This window comes from Salvia hispanica, chromosome 4, assembly GCF_029641045.1.
Source record: "Salvia hispanica isolate PSC_SH4W2 chromosome 4, Shi_PSC_v1, whole genome shotgun sequence".
Taxonomy (NCBI): domain Eukaryota; kingdom Viridiplantae; phylum Streptophyta; class Magnoliopsida; order Lamiales; family Lamiaceae; genus Salvia; species Salvia hispanica.
Genome location: NC_142695.1, coordinates 59632230 through 59654894, shown reverse-complemented (window position 1 = coordinate 59654894; position 22665 = coordinate 59632230). Strand labels below are relative to the sequence as shown.

Here is a 22665-nt window from a genome sequence, read left to right as displayed (position 1 = left end):
GCTTGACGTTGGGGTCGAATTTGCTGGTAGTTGATGAGCGAAGTGACCTCCGTATTAACACGAATATCAACTTCAAATTATGGACTGATATCCACTTCCACTATTTTGGAGAGCAAGCCTGAATTTTTTATATCTGTTGCAATGTGTTTAGTTGTTACCATCTTAAACTTTTGCAGAAGACTCATCGACTGAATTTCTTGTGGGAGTGTCTCCAGATTCCACAACTCACTGATGCACAAGATTTCAAGTTTACTCATCTTGAACACCAATTCTCGACCATTGTATGCATTCCGTAGTTTGAGGCGCCTTAGGCTATACAACTTCATTAGTATTGGCATGGGGTTTTCATCAAGACAAGTGTTTACCAAAGCCAAGTACTCTATCTTAAGAGGGAAACTATCGGCACTTGGTAGCATAGCTATGCATCCTTCAAGCCTCAGAGTGCGTATCTCTTCACGAATATGTAGAACACGAATCTCTTCCAAACAAGACATCATTCTGAATTGAAACCCTCTCAGAATAAGGTGCTTAAGTTTCTTCAAGTTAGCTAGTGATGGAAAGAGCTCACTTACATTCGAGTTTTCATCAATTTCTTCAACACCCAATTTATACAGACTAGTCATCTTCTCCAAGTTCGAGGCTTCATATGTCCAGGAATATATAGACATGAAGGTCAGGGTCTCAAGATTTTGTAGTGCATCTACTTCCAAAGGATTCCAATAAATCACATCAGACATGTAGAGATGACGAAGGCTGCTCATATCCTTGATAATATCCGGCACCTCCACCATAAAGTTTAAAGTTATATCGAGAACCTCAAGCCTTTTCAAGCCCCCCAACGAGTGTGGGATCTCTTCCACATAATTGTTTCTCAATCCCAAATACCTTAACTCGGTCAATGTCCCGATAGATTCTGATAAAGTCTTCGCCCCAAAATCTTCCATGTCGAGTATTTTGAGGAGTTCAAAACTCTTCCAATAGGACTGGCTTGCGTCGTCCATGTATCGACCACCTCCATGGAAGATGAGAGAAACAAGATACTTGTCTTGATTCGTAGAGTGATAAAATTTGTCTTGGTTTGGGGAGTGATTAAACTTGGCTCTGCCACAATGAATAACACGATGACGAGGGCTCTCTAAGGGTCGATTATTTCCATTGTTCCTTAAGATCTCAAGGCCTATTTCCTCCTCTGCTTTTTTGATGGATATCATATGTAGTAGAGGATTCATGCGACACCTTTTCAATCTATACCTTTCTGGGTACGGGTGGACGACTTCAATAATGGATCGATCAGCTAAACTGGAACATGGTGTAGTTCCTGTTCTTACTCCATTTGCAGCCCAAACATGGTGCAACTTCTCTTCTCTCATTATTGCATTTTCCTTAAAAAAGGACATATGCAAGAAACACGACTTGAGTTGTTCATCCAAGCCATTATACATCGGTTCCAACAACTTCAATGTTTTACTCAAATCAATTGAATCAAAAAGTTCTTCCCATTCAATCCCTAAAAGTCTTTGCTTTGCTTTCTCCCTTCCAACATCTATTATAGCAAGCGGCAAACCCCCACATTTTTTCAACATCTCTTTCGCCTTCTTCTCCAACTCCTTTGAGAATTTGTTGTCATCACTTGTAAATTTGTTAATTGTTTGCAAAAACAATTGCCAGCTCTTATCAGAATCCAAAACTTTCATCTCATGAGTGTAAAACAGATACCGTTGAATCTGATGGCAACTGGTGATCAACAATCTACATTTATGCCTTGATTATATACCATGTTAAGAACTTAATGCAATAATGGAGACAACAAAGGATGTTGAAGTCTGAAATTAGGAAGTTCTACATTGTGCGTGTATATATACTTCTGAAGAATTAGTTTTTGTTTCATAACGTATCTTGATTGTGTATATATGGACCGAAACATATTGTCAGAATCAAAAGCTAACTCACTTAAAAATGTGTAGGACCAACATGGTTTTTAATGCAATTGTACGAGACCAATTTTGTACTTTATATTAGTTCAACCAATTATATAGTACTATCTAAAATGATAAGTTTTGTGGGTGAATAAGTTTAAGCATGCAGAATTGATTCTAACATAAAAAGTAAAGAAGCATACTTGGCTTTGAGAGGCGTGCAAGGTCTAGCAAGAAGGATTTGAAGCGCATATCTGGCATCACGTTGTCGAGAACTATAAACCATGGCGGCATTTCTTCCAGGTGCCGGAGAAGCATCTTTTGGAGACTCTGGTTGTCCATCTCCTCCAGCAACAACGAATCTCCATCAAGTGTCACCAACTGGCGCATCAGTTCCACAAGCACCTCACGTCTACTTGTAAAACTAGAAATGCTTACCCATGCGCGACAGCCCTTGAATTTTTCAATGACGGCCGCATGGTTGTATACTTGTCTAGCCAGAGTTGTCTTTCCCACACCAACCATGACGGCCGCATGATAAGAATATGTATATTAATATTCCTCTCATTTGATTCTTCACTAAGAATCACTTTATACACAAGCTGTTGCACGTCTTTCTCCAAGTCCACCACGACACCTTCGTCTCCTTCTCCAGCACTTTCTGAACTGCTCACCGCCTTACCAACTCCAAACTCCATCATGCGCTTTTTTATCATCCTCAGTGCACTTAGGTCCCCGGAGATAGCATAAGGCCTCTGCTGGTATCCGTGATTCGCTGAATCTTGAGCTATCTCAGCAAAGTCAGCTAGCAAATTTTTTAGCCGGCTCATCTCTTCAGATTTATTGTCTCTGAAGAAGTCCAACATCATTCGGAGCTCTTTCATTACCTCTTGCAGGGCTTCTAGTCTTCTAGTCTCGTAATCATTTAAGTCATCGGTCCTCGACAATTCAATCCGAAAGCTCTCCAGTTCCCCTATCACCCCTAAGATGATGGCCTCTGACATGCTTATAGGCAAACTGCACGTACGAAAATTGACAACATTTACTCTGCAGTGGTTAACTCAGATTTTGCTTCATTTTTACCAATTGGATATTTTAGTGATATTAACTCTGAAGAAAAGCACTAAGATAAATTAGAAAACTACTCTATTTTGCATAGAAATGAATTCAGAACTAGCATATCTAGACAAATGGATTGATCTAAATCTATTAATCCACTAGTTTACTTTGATAGAATTAATCAATTTTGAGCTTCACTCCTAATAAACGAGCCCTAATTAAATTTAACATTGCACGAGAATTTTTGCAATGTTGTTTTGTCAGCTAACATAAAAAATTTTAAAATAAAAAATCAAAACTATTGCTCCATGTCTCTGTCCCAACTAAGTTGGTTGTATACTTGTTTGAGATATCCTAACTAAACTGAATCATTTCTTTTTTAACAAACAAAAAAGATACATCCAATCACTTCTACTTCTACTGTATTTCATCATTTACTTTACTCCCTCTCCATCTCTCCTACTATTCAACACAAATTATGAATATCTTGAATATCTATGCCCAAAAATTTTGACTCAAATTAATTGGGATGAAAAGAGTATTTAAAAACCAAATTCGGTTGGGGTGCTCAAGCTCTCCACTAGGCTCAGGATGACAATGGGTCAGATGTAGATCTACTCTTGCAAAACTCAATCTAATACAAGTCTTTTATGTTTTCGTTAAGATTTACCGGATCTTAAAAAATAAGACTCGGGTCGAGATCCAATTTATCCATGTGTCCCCCTAAATGTGGACATGGATCCCAATGAAATAGTTTGTACTAGTAGTTTTGAAGTCTTACGTTAAAGTCATACTCCCTCCGTCCCCCCGATTAAGTGTCACACTTATTTTTGCATTCGTCTTCTAAAAATGATAATAAATAGTTAAAGTGTAAAAATAGTAAAGTAAGAGAGAGAATAATGTAAAAGAGACTCTTCTCTACCTTATTCTTTCTCTTATTTTGCTATTTATTGACTTTAACTATTTATTATCATTTTTATAAAACGAGAGCAAAAACGCAAGTGTGGCTCTTAATCGAGGACGGAGGGAGTATTATAATACTATAGTTATAAGTTTCAAATATATTAGATCCCGATTCATAAGATTTGTAGGGTCTACGAATATATTAGATCCAGATCTAGATCTAGATCCGGATTATTTCTATTTCAAAAGTAATCTTACACAAATATGCATAATATCATAATTAATTAATTAATTATCAGTTAGATCATTATTAACACTATATTCCATACAAATTACATAATCCAAAATATGTCATAAAATGAAACTCATGATATAAACTCCAAGTCTCCAATTATGAAATGAAACACAAAAGCATATAATCTACTTAAAATAAAACTGATAATTTTTTTACTGAATTAAGATTCTAGAGTTTCCCTTTAATTTTTTTGGATACTTTAATACACTTAATCAAAAGCTTTGTGATCCATATTCCTTGGTATAACTCTACTTCCAAATAAAATCAACATTAAAAATATAATCTAAACTATATGGATCCAAACCGTATCCTGAATTTGGTCCTTAAAATGAAGCAACAAAAAAAAAACCTTAAGAATATAAAGCAAGTTCCCAAACTTGAAGGGCTTTTGATTGAGATTTTTTATATGCAGCACAAATATATGAAGGAAAGGATTTAAAAAGTCTATGTAAAACAACATATAATCATAAACATAGTACAAATATATGAAGGAAAGGATTTAAAAAATCTATGTAAAACAACATATATATAATCATAAACATGGTGAATTATGAAACAATTCAAAGAAGAGAAAATACCTTTTGCGATTATTACTTCTTATCTTCGTCGGCGACTGTGAATTGAATGGAAAAGTTTGTGAGATTCTGGATGGGATTTCAACTACAAATTCGTGGACTTAATATGGTCAAATTGATTGGGAATAAAAAAAAATTGATTATCTCAGAAGTATAATATTATAAACCATGTGAAAGGAAGAAAATAAATGCAGGCACCATTATTTATTAACTAATATCGAGTGCATTAATTAGTCCTTGACTTTAAATATTAACAAATGAAGATAATTCAGCCACACCTAAGCCAGCATAATTATAATTATACCATCGACCATGAATTAATTCATCAAACAGTAAATTTAATTGTGATTAGGTAAATCTTTATTCTACACCATTTATTGATCGATGATACCTCTAAACTTAGATTTTAGATAATTATGATCATAATCTGTTTATGTTTAGTTGTAGGACAAAGTTCATTACTCAGCATAAAATGAGCAGCTAAGGGAATAGAAACAATTTTACCACCAAGCATATTAAATTTTTCAAGGATTTTTTGCACATAAGGTTCCCGATGAAGAACTAGAGAAGAGGACTTCCTATCCCTAAGGATATTGATCCCAGTTGGGTACCGGTGGTGTACACTCGAACTCCACATTAGTATGATATTGTCTTCTTTGGGCAAAGCCCTCACGGTTTTGCTCTTGGGGTACTTCCAAAAAGGCCTCGTACTAATAGAGTTGGGGTAGCCCTTATATATGCTTGTAACTCTTGTTCATTCTCCGATGTGGGATAGGGTTTGCTCCCTCTCAATCCTCCCCCTCAAACCAAGACCCGAGACCAAGACCACATGTTACAGGTCACCACAGGTCTTGGTCGAGCTCACGCAGAGACATCGGAGAACTTGCAAGCGCAACCATCGAACCCCGAGCCACACATGCCCAGCCCCTAAACCAGGGCTCTGATACCAGTGTAGGGATCAGATCACTTAGGATTCACTAATTACCGGGACCTCTTTTTATTGATTGGGTCTGATATGGCTAATCTCAGAGGTACAAGCCAATACAAGTGTGATACTAAGATTACACACTAATCTGGTACAAGAGATTACAATTGAAGAACCCTAGACTAAGTTCAAGTGTAACACATAACTTGAGTCTTCATCTTCTTCAATAACCTTGCACACTTAGAGATGTTAGTAACACAAGAAATGATCTCGTAGGATCTAAACACACAAAGAACCAACCCAAGACAAGGTTACAAGCACTGGAATATGGCTCAGGTCGCAACAGGCGACTACACCGGGCCAAGAAACTCCCCAAAGCTTCAACCAACCGTCACAAGGAAGAACCACTGAATAAGGACACCAGAAACCCTTGGTTTCACCGGTTACCACCACAGAGAGCCTGCTCAACACGCAGATCACCACAAATCCCTCACTACACACATGGATCTCTCACCACAACACCTCCAAGCTCAGGAGATCGGTCACAGAAGGAAGACCAAACACTAGGGTTTGAGAAGGAAACCGAAGAAGTTGCCTAACACTTAAACTAAACCGATAGATCTCTTAGGAACTGAGAATCATCGGTGGAAACACAAGCTTGAAGGAAAACTCCAGCTAGAGTCGCTGAAAATCTAGAGAGAAGTTGGAGCAAGTTCGAAGATAGAGAGAGAGTCTAGAGCGAATGAACAGAATGAGAGAGGTGAGAGGTCAACCTCTCACTTAACAGACACACTTCTAGTCCAACGGCTGAGACTGAGGATCCGCGTAGAACTACACACGTGGCGGCCATCGGGGTAAACAGGTAAATAACGGGCCAGCAATAAAATTGGGCCATTGAATTAATTTAATCAGGACAAGCCCAATTTAATTCAAGTAACAAGCCAATACACAATTGGTCCATTAATATTCAACACCAGACAATTAGTATAATATTATAAACCATGTGTAAGGAAGAAAATAAATGCAGCCACCGATATTTATTAACTAATATCGAGTGCATTAATTAGTCCTTGACTTTTAAAATTAACAAATCAAGATGACTCAGCCACACCTAAGCCAACATAATTATAATTATACCATCGAGGCATCGACCATGAATAAATTCATCAAACAGTAAATTTCATTGTGATTAGGTAAATCTTTATTCTACACCATTTATTGATCGATGATACCTCTAAAGTTAGATGTTTTTAGATAATTATGATCATAATCCGTTTATGCTTATGGTTTCAATTGTACAAAAATTCGTACAACGCTAGCTTTGCTAAAAGATTATTGCATGTGTAGAATCACCAGAATGTCTCGTTCAAATCTGCACCATGATATCTTCAATCCTCTTCACCATGATTTCCTTTGCTGATTTGGCTACTGATATAATTTGTCACACGTCGCAGTCCATGTGTATAGACTGTTAAACTGATAGGTAAAAAGGGGATGTATTTTCATTCATATGATAATTGTACAATCAGCACCATTATATAGGTACTAGGAGATATTATACAAGGTAAACTTATTTTACATTAATTACATTGATTCCAAATCTTCTTGGCAAGATATAATCACTCCTAATCTTTCTCCAGATCTCTTGTGATATTCTTTCAACACTCCCCCTCAAGTTAAGTAACGGAATTCCCGATACTCAACTTGCATAGTACACCTTGAAATGATTTCGAGTTCACCGCCTTTGTCAGTATATCAGCCAGCTGGTCCTCGGACTTGACATATGGCATTTCAACAATCTTTGCTTCAATGTTCTCCTTTATGAAGTGTCTATTAACTTCCACATGCTTCGTTCTGGGTTCTCAGATATGCTAATCGCTGCCTTGTTGTCACAAAATAGCTTGCAAGTCTGAGAAGAATACAAATCCAACTCCTTCATAAGCTTCCTTAGCCAAAGTATCTCAGTCATCCCACTCTTAATTCCTCGAAATTCTGCTTCTGCACTTTACAGCGCCACCACTTTCTATTTTTTACTCCTCCATGTCACAAGGTTGCCTCCTATGAAGGTAAAGTACCCGGAAGTTGACATCCTGTCAGTTGGGTTCCCAGCCCAATCCGCATCAGTAAATCCATGTATCTCCAAGTGCCCATGTTTCTCAAAAAGTAGTCCATGCTCGGCCGTTCCCTTCAGACTATGCGCAAAACCGCCTCCCAGTGATCTTCTTGCGGTGCATGCATAAACTGACTTACAACTCCCACAACACACGCAATGTCTGGTCTGGTCTGGTATGGGATAGGTAGATCAGCTTCCCTACTAACCTCTGGTTTCTCCCTCTGTCCGTTTGTTTTGCCTGTTCTTTCATCTGCAGTCCATGGTTTTGAACCATTGGAGTGTCTGTCGGTTTAAAATATTTTGTTAGTTATTTTGTGCTCATTTCCATAATGATGTACATTCAATGTAATAATTGATGAAGTACCGCCAATGTTATAATGATATATATTTTCGAATTCGAATCTGTTGAAATATATTCGTATCAACTTCCCATAGTTGAAATACACGTTGTCTTCTTTCTTACATGAGATCTCTATACTAACGACAGCATGAAATAGTGGTTCTTGCAATGAGGCATAAACAGTCACCATACTGTTATCGGCTATTGCCTTGATGAGCATTTGCGACAACTCATTGTCGTGCCAAATAACTGTCGGGTTACAAACTCATCCCACATCGGGTGTTGGAGGAAAGTTGGAAGGTGTATATAATTCCTGTCCAACCCCAATTAGTTTGATCCCTTTTTGTAGTGACCCAAAAACAAATTCGTCAAAGCGGACAATATCAAACTAATGTTGCAGTTCTCACAATATATGAACTCGGATTTTAATCTATTGTATGTCCTTCCGTCGGGAGATCACATATAAAGTTCATCAAATCATCCATTAAGTGTGCCATAGAATCTGGCACACCTAGATACGATGCATGGAAAGGTGTGATTTATAGTGAGAGGGAGAGAATTTCCTTCACTGTCGGTGAATTTGCAAAACACATCTATTGAAGTAAACTAGTTAGTAATCGTATTTCTCAGCGAGAAAGGTGTGGTTGCAGTACTCCAGGATCAACACACAAACGGAATTTTATTAAACCCGACACTGTCGGTGTATGAAACACTGATACACAACACGATGGTGTACACAACACCAACACAACATTACAACACTTTTGAGGACACACCCCAAAATACACTCTTGGAGGACACACCTCACCAAGACACCCGAGGACACACCTCTAGCTCTACGAGGACACACCTCGCACACTAACTCTCGTACACACTCATGACACTTAGCTAGTGCACTCACTCACTCTCTTGTGTACTCACACACACACTTTTCTCATCTCTTGTGTACATTAACAAAATAGGCTTAGTGCCTTTATATAGGATTACAAGTCGGTTTATTTTGCCGACTTTCAAAAACTAGATTATTCTAGCTAATTCTAACTAAGTCGGTCATATTTAAAGCTAGTTAACATATTTTAATATTTCTTGATTTCACCACAATGTTCACCAAAGTCGATGGAGTCTTTTCCTCAATAGTAGCATGTAAGAATCTTACCACATGGGATGTTGTAACCTTGTTGTCTAAGCAAATGAAAGCGAAGAGCCACGATGTGGAGATCATCATTGTCTTTGCTATTTTGTTGCAAGTAAGTGTTATGAATATATTTCAAGGATTCTTCAATTTCTTTTTCGAAATGATATTCCACTCCCATGCGCTGGATCACATCGATGAGTTCCAATTTATACGTTGAATCATCTGGAGTTTGAGCTAGCATTTTTCTGACAAGCTCTTTCTGCTTTGTGAGCTCTTCTTTTTCAGCATCTGTGATTTTCTACAATGGAATGAAGAGATAGATATGATTGAAGGAAATATTCAAGACTACAATTAGAGATTAGTTACTTTCCCTTTAATGTGAGTATAAAGAGAATTGGATGTAACAAAGTTGGTACAATACTAGTATTTAGGTGTCTTTTATTTTCTACATTCAATTCTTTTTTTTTTTTTCTTTATCAAAATATCGTACATTATGATGCAAAAACTTTAGAATTAAGAATGTAACGAATCACAAATTTTTTTTTTTTTTTTATAAATAGAAAGGCTCAAACCATTCAACATGGTGAGCAAAAGAGTACAAAACTTGAACAAAACTACAACTCCCCAAAAGCAAAGAAACGCCACAAAACAACATACCAATCACAACCAACAACCGCCGCAACAAAGCCAGCCCAAAAGGAACACACGACAAACCAAAAACTACAGCAAAGTACCAAACATCCACGGTTATATCTGAATTATTGAGAAATAAGTCTCCCCAAATGGATGGATGAACTTTTGCGGATTCCCGAATTCATCTAAGCTCTTGCCATTCTTGACCGGAACCGATGGTGAACATCTTTCCATCTTACTCAGAGCTTCTAAGCAAATGTGCTTGTGTGTGAGACATAGAGAGGATAGTAGATTATTGGTGCTTTATTTGAAGAAACATGAAGGAATTTACAGTATAATTCTTATTTGGGGAGGCACCACCACCAGAACTCCGGCATCATCTGTGGAAACAATAAATTTCATTGTGATAAGGTAAGTCTTTGTTCTACATCATTAATTGATCGATACATCCTGATTCAGATATTTTAAGCATAATTAACCAACAATAACCATACACAATTGTACTTGTTTTGATAATTATGATTGTGATCATAATCCGTTTATGTTTATGGCTTCATTTGTGAAAAATGGCTCAAGATATGAGTGGTTTCCTTATTGCATTCACCCCCTTAGTTATTCATATGAAATTTCTAACTATTACTTTTACATTTTATAATCCTAGCTTTGTTAAAAGATTCTTGGATGTGTAGAATCACCAAAAATGTCTAATGTTGAAGAAGTAAAGATCTCAATGAAAGTGATGATAAATAAGGAGAAAACAAAGGTGCTATTTGCCGAATCCAATGGCGATTTCGTACATATTTTGTTAAGCTTCTTGACATTGCCATTAGGGCGAATCGTGAACGTTTCGGTGAGGTGAATCTTAATCTTTCATTTGACAATTTCCATCAATTTTGTGGTTACTTGTTCATTAGTGTTTCTTGTTAGATTATGGATTAATTTGCGGAGGGAGTATCTATTTTAAAGATCCAAAACATCAAGACAACTTAGATAGAGGAAGACTAACAACGATTCGATTCTCCAAGTATTACTTTTCATATTACAACCCTAGCTTTGCTAAAAGATTCTTAGATGTGTAGAATCACCAAAAATGTCTGATGTTGAAGAAGCAAAGATCTCACTGAAAGTGATGATAAATAAGAGAAAACTAGGGTGCTATTTGCCGAATCCACAATGGCGATTTCGTAGATGTTTTGTTAAGCTTATTGACATTGCCATTAGGGTGAATCGTGAAGGTTTTGGAGAAACACTATGGAGCTTTAAACAGGTTTCTCTTGGGCCTCAATCTCAATTTCCATCAATTTTGTGGTTACTTGTTCATAAGTGTTTCTTGTTAGATTATGGATTTGCTTAGGGCATCTATTATTTCCCAGACTCCGTTGTCAGATATCTTACTCAATAAAACAAGACAGATGAACTCTATAGAGGTTGATTATGAGCTTGACACTACACTTACTCTTGGTTATTTGTCCATGAATCAGATTCTACCTCACACTGAGGAAAACTTACCAGCTGGTTCCTATCAAACGTCGTCTTCTTCGGATGATTTTCCTGAAGGCCAGGGAAATTTTATCAAGGGACCAAGAACGTATCACGTGATGGATGATATAGCTGTAATACATTCTATATTTCCTCGATCCTTTGCAGTCTCGATAAACAGATGATTCCTGTATCTGATGTGATGGCATTGGAGATGGAAATTGGCTTGAATGAGGTAAGTCAATTTGTATTTTTGTTCCATTCATCCACAAAATAAATGAGTTTGTATCAGTGATCACAAGTTAAGATGAAATTCTTGGTTGCAGGCTTTAAGCACATTGAAAGTTTCTCTAACATCAAATTCTGCTTTGGCCAAAGGTCTACTGAATTGCTTATTAAGCAAACAATCAAAGGTTCCCTTTCAACTTTCATACTCCCGCCTTTCCATAGTAATTTTTTGGCACGGAGATTAAGAAAAATTGTGTTAGGTGAGTTAAGTAAAGTGAGAATAAAGTGGAAAATGAAAAAGGTAGAAAGATGAAGAGAAAAAGAGTAAGAGAGAGTAAAGTAGGTGTGGAAAAAAATGTTGACCTTTACTAAAAAGGGAAATGATTTTATTATTATGGAACGTACCAAAATGACAAAATGACTCTATTATTATAGAACGGAGGGAGTAGTATTTTAAGTGTTATACTAGTTCTAAAGTAAATTTCGAAGTAGAGGGAAAAAAACAACAAGATGCAGGGAATAATACCGACAAAGAAAATCCAGAACAGGAAAAGGATTAACAAATGAAATAAGGAAACTAAAACAGACTCCATCCTAAGCTAATAAGACTTGCTTCACGTAAACATAATTCTGAAAGATAAAGCGGCCTTCTTGCTTGACGTTGGGGTCGAATTTTCTGGCAGTTGATGTGAGAGCTGATGAGAGAGCTTGTGGTTGTTGGATGTGGTGTCAGCGCACTTCGACTGAATTATGGACTGATATCCACTTCCACTATTTTGGAGAGCAAGCCTGAATTTTTTATCTTTGTTGCAATGTGTTTGGTTGTTACCATCTTAAACTTTTGCAGATAACTCATCGACTGAATTTCTTGTGGTAGTGTCTCCAGATGTGGACAATTCGTGATTACTAGTTGCTTGAGGCGAGCAATTTTACATTCTTCAAATCGTACTTTTCTCAGATTCCACAACTCACTAATGCACAAGATTTGAAGTTCACTCATCCTAAACAACAATTCTGGACCATTGTATGCATTCCGCAGTTTGAGGCGCCTTAGGTAGGGCAACCCCATTAGTATTGGCATAGGGTCCTCATCAAGACAAGTATTTACCAAAGCCAAGTACTCTATCTCTAGAGGGAAACTATCGCCACTTGGTAGCCTAGCTATGCATCCATCAAGCCTCAGAGTGCATATCTTTTTACACCTATGTAGAACACGAATCTCGTCCAAACAAGACATCATTCTGAAGCGAAACCCTTTCAGAATAAGGTGATTAAGTTCCTCCAACTTAGCTAGTGATGGAAAGAGCTCGTTTACATCTGAGTTTTCATCAATTTCTTCAATACCCAATTTATTCAGACTAGTCATCTTCTTCAAGTTCGAGGCTTTATATTTCCAAGAATATATAGACATGAAGGTCAGGGTCTCAAGATTTTGTAGTGCATCTACTTTCAAAGGCTTTCTGCAAATCACATCAGACATGTAGAGATGACGAAGGCTGCTCATATCCTTGATAATATCCGGCACCTCCACCATAAAGTTTAAAGCTATATCGAGAACCTCAAGCCTTTTCAAGCCCCCCAACGAGTGTGGGATCTCTTCCGCATAATTGTTTCTCAATCCCAAATACCTTAACTCGGTCAATGTCCCAATAGATTCAGATAAAGTCTTCGCCCCAAAATCTTCCACGTCGAGTATTTTGAGGAGTTCAAAACTCTTCCAATAAGACTTGCGTGCGTCGTCCAAGTATCGACCACCTCCATGGAAGATGAGAGAAACAAGATACTTGTCTTGATTCGTAGAGTGATAAAATTTGTCTTGATTTATGGAGTGATTAAACTTGGCTCTGCCACAATGAATAACACGATGACGAGGGCTCTCTAAGGTTCGATTATTTCCATTGTTCCTTAAGATCTCAAGGCCTATTTCCTCCTCTGCTTTTTTTATGGATAGCATGTGTAGTAGAGGATTCATGCGACACCTTTTCACTCTATACCATTCTGGGTACGGGTGGACGACTTCAATAATGGATTGATCAGCTAAACTGACACATGGTGTAATTCTTCCTGTTCTTACTCCAATTGCATCCCAAATATGGTGCAACTTCTCTTCTCTCATTATTGCATTTTCCTTAAAAAAGGACATATGCAAGAAACAAGGCTTCAGATCTTCATCCAATTCAAGATACATCGGTTCCAAAAACTTCAATGTTTTACTCAAATCAATTGAATCAAAAAGTTCTTCCCATTCAAACCCTAAAAGTCTTTTCTTTGCTTTCTCCCTTCCAGCATCTATTATAGCAAGCGGCAAACCCCCACATTTTTTTAACATCTCCCTGCCCTTCCTCTCCAACTCCTTTGTGAATTTGTTCTCAACACTTGTAAATTTATCAACTGTTTTCAAAAACAATTGCCAGCTCTTATCAGAATCCAAAGCTTTCATCTCATGAGTGTAAAACCGTAGTTGTTCAATCTGATGGCAACTGGTGATCAACAATCTACATCTATGCCCTGATTATAAACCATGTTAAGAACTTAATGCAATAAGGGAGACAAAAAGGATATTGAAGTGTGAAATTAGGAAGTCCTACATTGTGCGTGTATATATACTTGTGAAGAATTAGTTTTTATTTCATAGAGTTACACCAAAAGCTAACACACTTAAAATGTGTAGGACCAAAATGGTTTTTATGCAATTATACGAGACCAATTTTGAACTTTAATCTTTGATATATTAGTTCAATCAATTATATATCTAATATGATAAGTTTTGTGGGTGACAAGTAGAATTATATTAAAACAACATAAATTATAATCTAGTTTGAAAGATTTATGCATTGTAAAAGCATTTTAAAATCTATTTCTTATCTAAAAAAGTGAATAAGTTTAAGCATGCAGAATTGATTCTAACATAAAAAGTAAAGAAGCATACTTGGGATTGAGAGGTCTGCAAGGTCTAGCAAGAAGGATTCGAAGAGCATTTCTGGCCGCACGTTGTCAAGAACTATAAACCATGGCGGCATTTCTTTCAGGTGCCGGAGAAGCATCTGTTCGAGACTTTTGTTGTCCATCTCCTCTAGCAACAACGAATCTCCATCAAGTGTCACCAACTGGCGTATCAGTTCCACAAGCACCTCATGTTTACTTGTGTAACTAGAAAGGCTTACCCATGCGCGGCAGCGCTTGAATTTTTCAATGACGGTCGCATGCTTGTATACTTGTCTTGCAAGAGTTGTCTTTCCCATACCAACCATCCCTTTGATAAGAATAGGTTTATGAATAAGCCACATTTCTTCACTAAGAATCACTTTAAACACAAGCTGTTGCACGTCTTTCTCCAAGCCCACCACAACTCCTTCGTCTCCTTCTTCTCCACCATTTTGTGAGCTACTCACCGCCGCCTTACCAACTCCAAACTTCATCATGCGCTTTTTTATCTCCCTCAGCGCACGTAGGTCCTCAGAGATATCGTAAGGCCTCAGCCGCGATTTATGTCTCGCTGAAACTTGAGCCATCTCAGCAAAGTCAGCTAGCAAATTTTTTAGCCTGCTCGTCTCTTCAGATTTATTGTCTCTGAAGAAGTCCAACATCATTCCGATCTCTTTTATGACCTCTTTTATTACCTCTTTCATGGCTTCTCGTGTTCCAGGATCTATCCACGGCAACTTAATCCGAAAGCTCTCCAGTTCCCCTATTACCCCAAATATGATGGCCTCTGACATGCTTGTAGGCAAACTGCACGTACGAAACTTGGCAATATTTACTCTGTAAGGGTTATCTCAGATTTTGCTTCAATTTTTACCAAATGGATATTTTAGTAATATTAACTCTGAAGAAAAGCACTAAGATAAATTCGAAAACAATTCTATTAAGTAGGAAGCTAAAATAAAAAATTTTAAAACAAAAAATCAAAACTAGTACTCCATGTCTCTGTTCCAACTAAGTTAGTCGTATTCCTATTTGAGATGTCCTAACTAAAATGAATCATTTCTTTATTTAACAAAAAAAAAAACATTCAATCACTTCTACTGTATTTCATCATTTATTCTACTCCCACTTTTCAACACAATTTATGAATATCTTGAATATTTGTGCCAAAAGTTTTGACTCAAATTAGTTGGGACGGAGGAAGTATTTAAAAACCAAATTCCGTTTAGGTGCTCAAGCTCTCTACTTGGGTCAGATGTAGATCTACTCTTGCAAAACAAAATCTAATACAAGTCTTTTATGTTTTCGTTAAGATTTACCGGGTCTTAAAAAATAAGATTCAGATCGAGATACAAAATATCAATGTGTCCCCATGAATGTGGACTTGGATCCAAATGAAATAGTTTGTACTAGTAGTTTTGAAGGGGACAGAAAGAATTCTTACGTTAAAGTCATACTCCCCCCCGTCCACGAAATATTGTCCATATTTGATTCGGCACAAGTTTTAAGAAATATGAAGAAAAGTGGGTGGAAAAAGTTAGTGGAAGGTAGGACCCATGTTTATATATTGGTTTTTTAATAAAATGTGAGTGTAATGAGTTAGTGGAAAGTGGGATACATTTACAAATACTGAAAAAAAAAACTGGACAACATTTCATGGACGGATGAAGTATTGTAATACTATAGTTATAAGTTTCAATTATATTAGATCCCGACTCATAAGATTGTAAGGTCTACGAATATATTAGATCCAGATCCAGATCTAGATTCGGATTATTTCTAGGGGTGGGAATACGGGTATCGGTGGATACTCGGTCGAAAAAATAGGGTATCCAAACCCAAAAATCATCTAAAATGTCTACTCGAAACCCGACCCGATATATTTTCAGGTACTCCAATACCCGCCCAGGGTATCCATACCCAACGTATCGGGTACCCAAATACCCGACTCTTTATATGTTAGGTCATCCGCATCCCTATCTCAATATCGTCTCATCCCTTCACTACTCATGGACCCCATTGTACTTTTCACTCTATCTCTTAACTAAGAGACAACACATGTATCCCTCCATCTCTTAACCATCTCTTCCCTTAACTATTCATTAAATTTCATTTTTTATTTTTATTTCCAACAAATTCAATTAATAAAAACACACCTCATTAAATAAAAGAAAATTACAATTTAAAATCTTAAAAAAAGCAAAAAACACATAATTAAAATCTAAAAAAAAAATAAAAAGATATAATTTAAAATACAATTTAAGATCCTATAAAAATAAAAAAAAACTACTCCGCGGGCGAATCATCCCCGTGGGCGGTGGTGGTGGCGGAATACCAAGTTGTGCCGCCAGATACGCAATGCCGGCATGATGGGCTTGAAATTGGGTAGGCGTCATGCGGGAAGTGTCCGCCATCGTGGCGGTGAAGTACATGGACATTAGGGTGGACGGCAACCCTTGGGAGCCCGTCTGGCTTGATTCGCCTCGGCCCCTACCCCTCCCTCTAGCCGCCCTCGCCGCCTTGTTCCCTTGCGGCCGACGTTGTGTATCGAAGGAGCCTCCTGCATCGGCTGTCGGGCCCCTAACCTCTTCTGAGGCGTTGCCTTCGCCGCCCTCACTAAACGAGTATTGGCCCCGCCGCCGTGTGCTTCGTACGTTTCAAGCTTGACCCCGTGTAGGACTGGACACCGCCAGCCACCTTTCAACATCTTTGACCGATTCCCAAACATCGACATGTTTGAATTATTTTTTGTTGTGTCTTTAATGACTCGCAAAGCCGCTCTCAGAATGTCGGCACCACTGGCTCCGCTTTGGTAATTCACCGCTTCATTCTTGTAGATCCCGCAAAATTTTTTGACATCTCTGTCAGTTCGGTCAAAATTACTGCGAAGCATCTTCAAGTTGCGGCGGCGCCCCCCCATCGACTTTTGTTTGTTGTATGCGTCGGTGACCTTTTCCCAAAAACACTTGCAGGTTTGTTGATTCCCGACAATGGGATCGTACGATATGTTGACCCAAGCGTTGAATAGAGTCATCGTCTCCTTGGAGCTGTATGGATGACGGCCCAGATCCTCGTCCTCCTCCGTCTCCTCCTCTTCTAGCTCCTGTCGGAAGGTTTTTCGAAGTGTGTTCATCCGGAATATTCTACCTAATTTGGGATAATCCTTGCATTTGCCCATACCTCGGGGCGGAGGGAAGATAGTATGCATCCAGATCAAAATATGGCGTTTAGTACGCCGCCAGCGTTGACGAGCCTTGGGTGGCTGGCGACGAACCGGAACCGTAAGCACCCAAAACATTGTACATGCCCCCCCCAATCGCCAAACGCCTTCAAGTCGAAACCGCCAGAGTTTCCGTCACAGACATTTTTACAGAAATTGGAGAGGGAAGAGAGATGATTTGAGAAGAAAAATAGATAAGAGATGTGTGTTTGTGTGTAGAATGAAAGAGGATGGGAGTATTTATTGCGCCAGCATGACGACGCCCACTCGCGGGCCGGCGAGTGGGCGCACGCCTCGCGCTAGAGCTCGCCAACTGCATCTCCCGGGCGAGACACGGGATGCAACGAGACGGGAGGAAATTTTTGCTTCGCCGTCTCAATGCAGTCTCGTCTTAATAACTACTCCTGCTGTCCTGAAAGTTTGTCATATTCTTTTTTGCACTCGTTTTGTAAAAATAATATCCATTCGTTCCTTGTTAATAGAGACATTTCTTTTCAGCACGGAGTTTAAGAATAATGTGTTAAATGGTTGGTGAAAAAAGTATGAGAGAATAAAGTAAAAAAGGAGAATCACTTTTTGCCAAAAATAGAAATTAGTCAATTAACTTGGAACTTCCCTAAATAGAAAAATGACTCTATTAACATGGAATGGAGGGAATAATAAATATTTAAAGTGAAGGGAGTGTAAAATAAGAGAGAATAATGTAGAGAAAAGACTTCTAAATTATTTTTTCTCTTACTTTACCCTCTCTCCACTCTAACTAAAGAAGTGTGACAAACTTTCGGGGACAGAGGGAGTAATAAAAAAAATTAAAATTTTATATATTAATATAAATATAAAAATATTTAAATTGACTAATATCTTTAATGTGGAATTTATTTTATAGTATAAAACTACAAAAAAAAGGTTCAATTTTATTTCAATGTATACAATTATATTTATGGGAATTGGTTATGCAATATGTAAGTAAAATAATAAAAGTTACACATTTAATTAAATTGTAGAAGCAACCAATAATATAACTCAAAAATCGAAATAATTATTCCAAAGAAATGCTTTTAAATAATAAATTGGATATTCGGATAATACCCGATACCCATTCGGGTTACCCAATACCCGATTTATCTTAAATTTCAATACCAAATCCCATATCCCATAAAATTGGATCTTAGGTATCCGATATCCAGCAGATATCGGTTGGGTACGGGTAAACCCAGTACACGATATCCGTATTCTCACCCCTAATTATTTCTATTTCAAAATTAATCTTACACAAATCTACATAATATCATAATTAATTAATTATCAGTTAGATCATTATTAACACTATATTCCATTCAAATTACATAATCCAAAATATGTCATAAAATGAAAACGGATGATATAAACTCCAACCATGAAATGAAATAATCTACTTAAAATAAAATTGAAATTGAATAAAGACAGTGTAACAATACAGTGATCTAAGAAACAGCACTTGATGTGAACGAAATTGAATGAAGTTCCAAACCAAGCACTTATCTTTACTGAATTAAGATTTAAGAGTTTTTCTTTTAATTTTGTTAGATATTTTAATATACTCATGATCCTTGGTATAACTCTACTTCCAAATCAATTCAACATTAAAAATATAATCTAAATTTAAATGGATCTGGATCTCAAAAATTATAATCAAGATCTGAATCATATTTGATTTTGGTCCTAAAAATGAAGCAACAAATAAAAAACCTTAAGAATATAAAGCAAGTTCCCAAACTTGAAGGGCTTTTGATTGATATTTATATGCTATGTAATATAGTAAATCTCCTCAACTCATTTCACCCAATCATGTAGCACAAATTTATGAAGGAAAGGATTTTAAAAATCTATGTAAAACAACATATAATCATAAACATGTTGAATTATGAAACAATTCAAAGAAGAGAAAATACCTTTTGCGATTATTTCTTCTTATCTTCGTCGGCGACTGTGACTTGAGTTGTTCATCCAAGCTATTATACATCGGTCCCAACAACTTCAATGTTTTACTCAAATCAATTGAATCAAAAAGTTCTTCCCATTCAATCCCTGAAAGTCTTTGCATTGCTTTCTCCCTTCCAACATCTACTATAGCAACCGGCAAACCCCCACATTTTTTTAACATCTCCCTGCCCTTCCTCTCCAAGTCCTTTGAGAATTTGTTCTCATTACTTGTGAAGTTATCAACTATTTTCAAAAACAATTGCCAGCTCTTATCAGAATCCAAAGCTTTCATCTCATGAGTGTAAAAAAATTCGTCAATCTGATGGCAACTGGTGATCAACAATCTACATCTACGCCCTGATTATATACCAGGTTAAGAACTTAGTGCAATAAGGGAGATAGAAGGATATTGAGGTGTGAACTTAGGAAGTCCTACATTGTGCGTGTATATATACTTCAAAAGAATTAGTTTTTGTTTCGCAACGTATTTTGATAGAGTTAAATATGGATTGTAACATATTGTCAGGATCAAAAGCTAACACATTTAAAATGTATAGGACCAAAATGGTTTTATATTCAATTGCACGGTACCAATTTTAAACTTTAGTCTTTGATATATTAGTTCAACCAATTATATACTATCTGATATGATAAGTTTTGTGGGTGACAAGTAGAACTAAATTAAAACAACTTAAATTATAATCTAGTTTGAAAGATTTCTATGCCTTGTAATAGCATTTTAAAATGTGTAAAGGTCAATTTAGGTCCTAAATATATGACCAAAATACGAATTTGGTCCAAAATATTCAATTTTTAAAAAATAGGTCCATAACAAATGAAAATGTCGACGAAGCAGTCCTTTTATTTATGGTTCCGTCGAAAAACTAACGGTCAACGCTAATTGCACAGTGGCATGACCATTAGTTTTTTGACGTAACCGTCAAAAAAGGACCACTCTGACAAGGATTTCATTTGTTATAGACCTGTTTTTCAAAAAGTCAATGTTTTGGACCAAATTCGTATTTTGTTCATATGTTTAGGACCAAAATTGACCATTACTCTTTTAAAATAAATTTCAATCTAAAAAGGTAAATAAGTTTAAGCATGCTGAATTGATTCTAACATAAGAAATAAAGAAGCATACTTGGCTTTGAGAGGCGTGCAAGGTCTAGCAAGAAGGATTCGAAGAGCATTTCTGGCATCACGTTGTCGAGAACTATAAACCATGGTGGCATTTCTTCCAGCTTCCAGAAAAGCATCTGTTGGAGACTCTGGTTGTCCTCCTCCTCTAGCCACAACGAATCTCCATCAAGTGTTCCCAACTGGCGTATCAGTTCCACAAGCACCTCACGTCTACTTGTTAAACTAGAAAGGCTTACCCATGCGCGGCAGCGCTTGAATTCTTCAAAGACGGCCGCATGCTTGTATACTTGTCTTGCAAGAGTTGTCTTTCCCATACCAACCATCCCTTTGATAAGAATAGGTTTATGAATAAGCCGCATCTCTTCACTAAGTATCACTTTAAATACAAGCTGTTGCACGTCTTTCTCCAAGCCCACCACAACATCTTCGTCTCCTTCTCCACCATTTTGTGAGCTACTCACCGCCGCCTTACCAACTCCAAACTCCATCATGCGCTTTTTTATCATCCTCAGTGCATATAGGTTCTCGGAGATAACATAAGGGCCCAGCCACGATTTGTGTTCCGCTGAAACTTGAGCCACCTCAGCAAAGTCAGCTAGCAAACTTTTAAACCAGCTCATCTCTTCAGATTTACTGTCTCTGAAGAAGTCCAACATCATTCTGAGCTCTTTTATTACCTCTTTCAGGGCTTCTAGTGTTCTAGGGTCGTAATCAATAAAGTCACCCGTCCTTGGCAACTCAATCAGAAAGCTCTGCAGTTCCCCTATCACCTCAAAGATGATGGGCTCTGACATGCTTATATACAAACTGCACGTACGAAAATTGACAAATATTTACTCTGTAATGGTTATCTCAGATTTTGCTTCATTTTTACCGAATTGTACAAAAGCACTAAGATAAATTCGAAAACAACTCTACTAAGTAGGAAGCTAAAATCAAATATTTTAAAACAAAAAATAAAAAATAGTACTCCATGTCTTCGTCCCAACTAAGATAGTCATATCCTTTTTGAGATGTTCTAACTAAACTGAATCATTTCTTTTTTTAACAAAAAATAATCATCCAATCACTTCTATTGTATTTCATTATTTACTTTTCCCTCTCCATCACTCCTACTTTTGAACACAATTTATGAATATCTTGAATATCTATGCCCAAAAGTTTTGACTCAAATTCCGTTGGGGTGCTCAAGCTCTCCATTAGTCTCAGGATGACAATGGGTCAGATGTAGATCTACTCTTGCAAAACTCAATCTAATACAACTCTTTTATGTTTTGGTTAAGATTTACCGGGTCTTAAAAAATAAGACTCGGGTCGAGATCCAAAATATCCATGACCATGTGTCCCCATGAATGTGGACTTTGATCCAAATGAAATAGTAGTTTGTAATAGTAGTTTTGAAGGGGAGAGAAAGAAGTCTTATGTTAAACTCATATTATAATACAACCCACCATCATCCAGACCACGCTCCAATTTCTGTATCGCCACTAAGATTATGGACTCTGACATGTTTCGGGACAAACTGTACGTATTAAAATTGTAAGAATTTGCATAGAATTCAGAATTAGCATATGTAGACAAATAGATTGATCTAATCTATTAATCCACTAGTTTACTTTGATAGAATTAATCAATTTTGAGCTTCACCATCTTATCATTCAAACAGTCATTCCTAATAAACAAGCCCTAATTAAATTTAACATTGCACGAGAATTTTTGCAATGTTGTTTTGTCAGTTAAATAAAAAGAGAATACAGTAGGTAAATAATGATAGTAATATACCGTACTTGATATTCATCGCGCCACGATCTTCT

The 22665-nt window shown here is 37.1% G+C and overlaps 2 protein-coding genes and 1 pseudogene across 2 annotated transcripts; all 3 read right to left on the bottom strand.

The window, feature by feature from the left end:
• Nucleotides 1–77: 77 nt before the first annotated feature.
• On the bottom strand, nucleotides 78–2920 carry LOC148929782 (putative disease resistance RPP13-like protein 3). The gene is made up of 3 exons (XM_089057021.1): nucleotides 2355–2920; nucleotides 2120–2278; nucleotides 78–1749 (listed from the first exon to the last, which is right to left on the bottom strand). Exons 1-3 carry the CDS (start codon nucleotides 2918–2920, stop codon nucleotides 78–80), a joined length of 2397 nt encoding a protein of 798 aa, XP_088913147.1.
• A 9146-nt stretch (nucleotides 2921–12066) lies between these two features.
• Nucleotides 12067–15030, bottom strand: LOC148929781 (disease resistance protein RPP8-like). Its single transcript, XM_089056214.1, has 2 exons — nucleotides 14531–15030; nucleotides 12067–14109 (listed from the first exon to the last, which is right to left on the bottom strand). The coding sequence occupies exons 1-2, from the start codon at nucleotides 15021–15023 to the stop codon at nucleotides 12350–12352; spliced, it is 2253 nt and encodes a 750-aa protein (XP_088912340.1). The 5' UTR covers nucleotides 15024–15030; the 3' UTR covers nucleotides 12067–12349.
• A 46-nt stretch (nucleotides 15031–15076) lies between these two features.
• On the bottom strand, nucleotides 15077–21647 carry LOC148929780 (uncharacterized; annotated as a pseudogene).
• Nucleotides 21648–22665: the final 1018 nt, after the last annotated feature.

What these genes read in the sequence shown, in the direction of transcription:
- LOC148929782 (XM_089057021.1), bottom strand. Translation starts at nt 2,920, where the DNA reads ATGTCAGAGGCCATCATCTTAGGGGTGATAGGGGAACTGGAGAGCTTT. An exon ending in TCAAGGGCTGTCGCGCATGG is followed by an intron (nt 2,279 to 2,354) that starts GTAAGCATTTCT and finishes CACTTGATGGAG; the next exon opens with ATTCGTTGTTGCTGGAGGAG. An exon ending in TGCACGCCTCTCAAAGCCAA is followed by an intron (nt 1,750 to 2,119) that starts GTATGCTTCTTT and finishes GCATAAATGTAG; the next exon opens with ATTGTTGATCACCAGTTGCC.
- LOC148929781 (XM_089056214.1), bottom strand. Translation starts at nt 15,023, where the DNA reads ATGATGAAGTTTGGAGTTGGTAAGGCGGCGGTGAGTAGCTCACAAAAT. An exon ending in TGCAGACCTCTCAATCCCAA is followed by an intron (nt 14,110 to 14,530) that starts GTATGCTTCTTT and finishes GTTTATAATCAG; the next exon opens with GGCATAGATGTAGATTGTTG.